An 8,015-nucleotide genomic window follows, 5' to 3' on the forward strand; every position below is an offset into this window, starting at 1 on the left:
GGTCCTTAGGGTGATTCCTTTTAAACTTCCATTCCTTAGGCAATTCAAATTGATCTAGAGAGTTATCCTTTGAAGGTGTGTTGGTTTTATTAATCTCATTGTTAGCTTTACCGTGATCCCAAGAGGGGGGGGGGGGGTGAATTGGTATTTTTAAATTTTACCTCCTAGGTATTCCTTTCTAACAACAGTATGTTCACAAGCCTAGGGTCAATCTAATGCAATTAATGTAAATATACCTGAAATTAAATAAGGCAGTTTAAACAATCATATAAGCACTAGAAAGCAGTAAAGAGAGGATGACACAGAGATATGTTATCGAGGTTCGGCCAACTGCCTACGTCCCCGCCTTGGCTAACCAGCACAAGGATTATCACAACACCTTGCTCACTTAAACGGGTGGAGCGGCACCTATACGAACCAGGTCAAATTAATACAGGGCTGACCTCAACCTTTACACCAATCCTTATCGGGCTGGATTACCGCCCCCTCAGGCCACGCCTGGAATCTCTCAGATATACAATCACAAGGTACAATACAGGAGTGCTTTCACGTAAAGCAGATTTGTACCACAAATGCACACAAACACAAACACCACAGATGATTTAAAATGTAAGCTCTGTGTGGTCTAAATATGTCAAACCTCAACAATGTTTTCTATCTGTGTAGCAAGTACGTGAGAAGGTGTCAATAATAATCTGTGTACTTCGTAATATTCAGTCAAGAGTGTTCACACAGAATATCAAACAAGCCTCAATATTTTCAATCAATAGAATGCGTATATGCTTTGATTGCAAAAAGGATAATCTTTGTTTTCGGCAAATGATATATATACTTGTATAAATAATACCACAAAGATTGGTATATCACACACACGAATATCTTTTCACAAATATATCAATATGAGCACCACAAGATATTCGGTAATGTTTGAAAGTATTTTTGCAATCTCCAAACAAAGACGAACTTCCTAAGATATTGCAATGAGAATGCAATACTTGGGATGTCACAACAAGTCTTTCTTAGGGCAGGCTTATTGGCAAAACCTCCTAAGAAAACTTAGGTTATGCTCTCAAAAATCGATTCAAATATGCAACAATATGGAGAGCTAACCTTTAAGTAAAAAGTACTCAATACACTTACAAATGATTTAGATGAATGAAGAGTGTAAGCTTGAGTAGGTTTCAAAAGAAGTGTGAGTAATGAGAGGCAAAAATGAGTATTTTGGCTTGAGAGAAATTTTGTTAATCTTTTTGCTAATCCATGCTTAAATCATCAAATGAAGGAGTATATATAGACATACTAAAAATTTTGACCGTTGGGGACTTATTAGGGATTTTTGGAAAAGATTAATGACACTTAAGATAATTTAACCATGTTTAAAAAATTATTAACCGCGGTAAAAATAGGAGCAACCCGAGAGGTCCGGTCGACCAAAAGTGTTTCGGTCGACCGGGACTCAAGTATATCGGTCGACCGGGGCATTTTGAACTGAGTGGTCGGTCGATCGGGAAAGGGCGATTTTCAAAAATACCGAGGTTCGGTCGACCGGGGCCTTTTTGAACTACAGGGCTCGGTCGACCAGGTTGTTGGGAATTCTCCCAATACCCCTCGGTCGACCAGGTAGATGTAGTACAAATATGGTCGGTCGACTGGGAGGTCAAAAAGTTGACTCCTAGGAGGTTCGGTCGACCGAGGTTAAATGACCTATAAAGGGCTCGGTCGAGCGGGCCTGGGTCAAACAGTTGACCCGGACCGGTTTCGGTCGACCGGGACAAATTGAACTGAGTTGGCCGGTCGATCGAAAGTGCAGCAATTGTGCATTTCGATCCCTTCTTGCAACATTCAAACCCTATTCAAGTGCCTATTACATACAAGTGCAAAAGTGAGTGTTCTAAGGTCACTTGGGTCCAATTTAGAAACACCGAAAAACTCCGGTGTCGGTCGACCGATGGTTCACCCTAAGGTCTTTCTATGGTTCGGTTTGAGCTTGCAAATTAAATCATGCATGTGATGTGTGTAAGCTTATTACAAACCGAAAACCCTTATTACAGACAAATTTCATTTAAAAACTATTACAATTAAGAGTATGAAATTGTCTTCAAGTCTTTAAGCTTTTCACGTGCCACTGAAGATATGCTAATATGAACCTGCACATGAACTAGATATTTATTAAATACAATTGTATTTGTCATTATCAAAACCAGGGTGTGACCTATAAGGTCAACACTCATCATTCATTTCCTAAATTTCTTGGTCTTTTAAACTTTTTCTAATTTCTACTTCATCAATGTCAGTAGGTTTTGAAGAAAATGGATTAGTCTCATCAAATCCTATATGAATGGACTCTACTACTGAAAGGGTTCTTTTGTTGTAGACTATAAAGGCTTTACTGTTCACAGTATATCCTAGAAAAATTTCTTCATCTGATTTGGAGTCAAATTTGATTGGTCCCCTTTATCATTTTAGACAAAGCACCTATGTTGTAATTGGTGTGACCCCAAGGGGGGGGGGGGTGAATTGGAGATTAAAAAAATATAGGTTAATTGACAATAGTAGTATACCACAACCTAAGGTCTTTTCCAAAAAATTACAATTCAACTGATACAAAAAAAAAAAAAAAAAAAAAAAAAAAATCAAATGAGCAAGGTGTATATAGCAGTTCTAGTATTTCACAAGCAATCAAAAATAAGCATCTAACTATTAGTGCAATAAGCAATTACTGATAAGCAAGCAAGCACAAAATATAAAGCAAGTAAAATGAGAATGACACCAGATGTATTATCGAGGTTTGGCAACTGTGCCTACATCCCCACCTCAAGCAAAACTAGCTTAGAGAATTCACTACCTTTGCTCACTTACAGGTGGAGCAACACCGTTTACAACACCCTTTCCTTACTGGGCAAGGGAAACCTCAGGTCAGATTCACAGGGCTGACCCCAACCTTTACAACTGATCCTTATAGGCTAGATCAACACCCCCTCAGGCTACGTCTGTAATACAACTGATCCGTACAGGCTAGATCACCACGTCCCCAGGCCACACCCGTAATAAAATCAACAAGTATAAAATTTTGTGTACAATATAAGCGCTTATAAGCTAAGTAGATATGTTTAACAGTTCAACCACTGCACTCTAGTATGATAATAATTAATGCTTAATAGAGTATTTGGATTAATGTCTCTCAAAGAAAATGTATTATGTAACAATGTGAGAGATTCTAAAGACTATGATCATTGATGCTAAAGTATAATGTACTTTATGTATTTATCAAGGATTTCAAGGCACAAAATAAAATCTACCATAAAATATTTTCTAACAATGATGTATAGGTGGCAATGAAGATTTGCTTCAAAAATTATTTTTCAATAGACACAAAGCAAGCCTTTGAGTCTTCCAATAAGTATACAAAGACACACAAGCTATGAAGGATTTTTTCCCAAAGAAATATATCAATCAAATAATATGGAAAGAACTTTAATGTTTACTCTCAAAAGATTTTGAAAATGAAAATGAATATGTGAGAGTAAAATTTTTTGAACAGATGTGTAAAGCTCACAATAAAATCAATCAATCTTCTAAGTGTAATAATATGCAAATATAGATTGATAATCAAAGCTCTCTTGGATAAATTTTATAAGACAATGAGCAAGAGAGTAATATGTGCTTGCAAGAGTGTAAAAATAGCTTAGGTATTTTCAAAGAAATTTTTTTTTTGATCAGTAAATGATAAATTATATTGATCAAATGGATATGTATAGAAACTCTAACATACCCGAGAGGAAGGAAGCAAAACTTCCATCGACAAGAAATACACTATTACATCAAAACCTGGGTATTCCTAGGGGCAAAAAGCCATCAAAACTAACCAAAAAAAAAAAAAACCAAAACCAAAAATAAAAAATGCAATAATAAAATATCTTAGAACTCAAATCATCACCAGACAGAAAGCCATAAGAACGATGGATATCCAATCCAGGAGGAATCAAGGCACATCACCCTCCAACAAGTAAAGCCAGATGACGAAGAGAGGCACGGAATCTATGAGCAGTCCTCAAGCTTAAAGAGGACTTCATCTAACAATTTGACCTTCACTGCTCACACCAGAGTCCAGTAGCTTAAAGCAGATCTTCGAGATTGAACCTGATCCACCAGAAATGAAACACACTAGATACAACTTCCAGCACAACCAGATTATGACTGCAGCCCAACACAACATCATCAACAGAGGATAATACATTCAGACAAGTAGATACATTGTATTAATCTTGAGATTAGGATCTTAAGAACCCTTATTCACAACCCCAGAGATATAGTAGCCTAGAGAGTCATTTCAGATCAAGATAGCTCAACCAAAATAAAACATCAAAATAATCAGAAGATCAGGCAAGCAGGATGGGCCAATGTAAAAGTAGGCTGAAGAATCAACCACTGGAGACACTTGGAACTAGAACTATTACTCCAGCCCCTATAATAGGCCAACTCCAGAATAATCCTACCATTACAACTCAAAACCAAGCCTGTAATCAGGAAAGATCACTCACATTCTGCCGATTCCCAGGTTTTTACAAACCTAGGAAATCTGTCGAATACAGTTCTATATGTATGCATTTGAATGACTCGAACAATGGCTTCTAAAGGAGTGACCTTACCTTCAAATATCTTATTGTTTCTGAACTGCCATAAATAATACACCGTGGTAGCAAAACAAACTTTTTTAATCACTGATTGAACCCTTGTACCTCTAGCTTCTTTATGCATCAATTTTAGAGAAGCCTTAAGTGTGGTTAAAGCTCTTGTGATGCCCAACCAACTCCTCAGGTGACCCCAAACTGTCGCTGTAAAAGTGCATTTAAAAAAGAGATGATCTATTATTTCCTCATCCCTATTACAAAAGCAACAAGAATGGTTAAGCCCTTCCACATGAATATTGTCAATAGTAGCTAGTCTACCTCTTGCACCAAGCTAGAGAATAAAGGAGTGTTTAGGAGTGCAACCATTCACCTATACAACATTAAACCACGGAACCCTTTCCTTCTCCAGAAATGATAGACTTTTGAACATGAGATTTTTTCACCAATCACCCATTTCCTTAACTGATAGTCAGCTTCTCGTTGGTCTCTACACTGCAATAGTACGTTATTCTTAAGTTCAATGATCATTTTAAACAAAGGAGAGTCCTCATGTTTAGAAGAAGCCTCCCAAATGTTACAGCCTCTCAAATAATTTTGATTTATCCATTTCACCCATAAAGAATCTTTTTTATCATGAATATTCCATAAAGCTTTTATAAGGATAGCTTTATTCCATGTTTTGAGATCAAAAACTCCTAATCCCCCTTCTTCTTTTGGTAAATACACATCCTTCCAAGCCACCAAGGGTTTCTTCCTATCAACCCATAAAAACACTCTACACAGCTTAATAATGTACTCTCTGACAGAGCTGGGAATGAGAAAAATTGAAAGCCAAAAGCACTCTGTACCTTGAATAACTGAATTGATTAATTCTAGTTTCCTAGCATAGGAGCTAGTATTCTTCATCCAAGCATCAATATTACTGGATATCTTACTAATTAGTGGAGAGTAGTGCATTGCATTCAACCTAGTTGATGCTAGAGGGATGCCCAAATAACGAAAAGGGAATTCACCACGAGAAAAACCAGTTAACTCCATAATTTCATCAAGATCATTATCTCTAATACCTGCAGTAAAGATATTAGATTTCAGTTTATTATCTTCAAGACCAAAACACTCTGAGAATTTCCTCAAGCACTCCATAATCAACCGAACCGAGGAAATATCCCCCTTCGAATATAAAACCAAATCATCTGCGAAGGCTAAGTAAGAAATCTTCAATTCTCGACATTTTGGGTGGAAGTGAAACTCAAGATAAGCTTCAAGAGATTTTAACAATCTAGAAAGGTATTCCATGCAAATTACAAATAAAATAGGGGATAGAGGATCCCCTTGTTCGAGTCCCTTTTTTCCTTCAAAAAATCCATAGTAACTCCCATTTAGAGCTATAGAGAAGGATGTTGAAGTAATGCACTGCATAACCCAATTAATCATTCTTTTATGAAAATTTAGTTGTTCAAGCATCTCCTTGAGAAATTTCCAAGAAATAGATTCATAAGATTTCCTTAAATCTATCTTCAGCATGCATCTAGGGGTTATTCTCTTCCAAGAATATTTTCTAACCAATTCCTGCACTAGGTAAATATTCTCAATCATGCTCCTTTGTCCCACAAATGCAGACTGCGTAGGGTTCACAATTCGATCAAGGCAAGGGGATATTCTATTGGCAATGATTTTAGATATAGCTTTGAAAATTACATTGCAGCATGATATAGGTTTGAAATCCTGGACTGAGGAGGCATGAGAAGATTTTGGAATAAGGGCAATAGCTATATGGTTTAGTTGTTTAGGCAACTTACCATTCCTGAAAAATTCTTGCACTGCACGTGTGACCTCCTTACCAACAATACGCTAAGATTTCTCAAAGAAACATGAAGTAAATCTATATGGACCTGGAGATTTTTCATTTCCAATACCGAAAATGGCATTTTTAATCTCTTCATCTGTAATAGGAAGAATCATCTACTGAGCTTGTTTATTACTTAGGAATTGGCCTTGGCCAATTATTTGGGGATCCACAGGAGTGCATTCAACCTCAGTCCCAAGGAGATTCTTATAATAGATAATGAATTCCTCTGCCACTTGATCCTGATAAGTAGTAGGATCCCCATTATCTTTAATAACTGAAACAATATGATTCCTTTTTCCATGCCTCCTCATCAAAGAATGAAAAAAGGAGGTATTTTTTTCACTGTTCATTTGATACTTAATTTTAGCCTGTTGACTTAAGAAACTCCTATTTGCTTCAGCTAGCTTTATGGCCCTGTCCCTCTTTATCGCAGCTTGCATCTGGATCCCCAAATCCTCAGGAGAGTTGTGTAATTTTTCTTGAAGATCCAACAGCTCTTCATTAGCTTTTTCTACTCTTGTAGAAATATGAGAAAAGTGCAGTGCATTCAAATTCTTTAGAGGAGACTTCATAGCTTGCAATTTCTTCACCTGCCGAAACATTTTACATCCACTGAATTTAACTCCCCACCCTTTTTTAACAGTCTCCATAAAGTCACAGTGACCTGTCCGCATGTTGAAGAATTTAAATGGCCTTCTCCCCATGCCATTACTATCAAACAAAGAAACCAAACAGTTAGAGTGATTTGACAATAAACTTGGAAGCTGAAAGTTAGCATGAACTCCCAAATTAGTCTGGTTCCATTCATTGTTAACCAACACTCTATCAAGCTTGCACCAAGTCTTCCCATTTGACCAAGTTAGAAAACAGCTAGAAGAATTAATATCTATTAATCCAGTTTCCATAAAGCACTCTCTGATACCCCTAGTTTCATATGCTGTAACAGGAACACCATTCAACTTCTCATCTGAGTTTAGCACATTATTAAAATCTCCCATGACTATCCAAGGATGACAGCAATCCAAACCAGTTTGAACAAGGTTTCTCCACAACTCTCTTCTGTTGACTATAGTGTGAAAGCCATACACAAAACTAACTCGAAAATCATTTAAAGTAGTTAGACATTTAACACTACAGTGAATTACCTGAGCACTGTACTCAATAGCTTGAAGTTGAATCTTTTGAGGGTTCCATAGCACCAAAATTCTCCCTGCTCTATGAAGACTGAAATTATTTATTTGATTCCAATGCTGAAACTTCCTCTTCATCAGATTATCAAGAGTATTCATACTCAGTTTGGTTTCTAAGAGACCCAAAACATCTATTTTATTCTTCTGAATGAAGTCCAGTACTCCATTCTACTTCAAAGGCTTATTAAAGCCTCTGATATTCCAAAATGCCATCTTCATTTTCCACATTGGGGAAGAAGGTCCCCGTCCCTTTTAGGCTTCCAAACTTGTTCTCCTCTTTGTACTATGGTGGCCCCTACACTCATACATCTTTTTTTAATTCCCCTTACAATACCTGAACCGCTT

The 8,015-nt window shown here is 37.0% G+C and overlaps 1 protein-coding gene across 1 annotated transcript; it reads right to left on the reverse strand.

Moving 5' to 3' along the window:
• Positions 1–4,069: 4,069 nt before the first annotated feature.
• LOC131163382 (uncharacterized) lies at positions 4,070–7,769 on the reverse strand. The gene is made up of 3 exons (XM_058119977.1): positions 6,614–7,769; positions 5,480–5,698; positions 4,070–4,140 (listed from the first exon to the last, which is right to left on the reverse strand). The coding sequence occupies exons 1-3, from the start codon at positions 7,767–7,769 to the stop codon at positions 4,070–4,072; spliced, it is 1,446 nt and encodes a 481-aa protein (XP_057975960.1).
• Positions 7,770–8,015: the final 246 nt, after the last annotated feature.

Source organism: Malania oleifera, chromosome 9 (assembly GCF_029873635.1).
Source record: "Malania oleifera isolate guangnan ecotype guangnan chromosome 9, ASM2987363v1, whole genome shotgun sequence".
NCBI classification, from domain to species: domain Eukaryota; kingdom Viridiplantae; phylum Streptophyta; class Magnoliopsida; order Santalales; family Ximeniaceae; genus Malania; species Malania oleifera.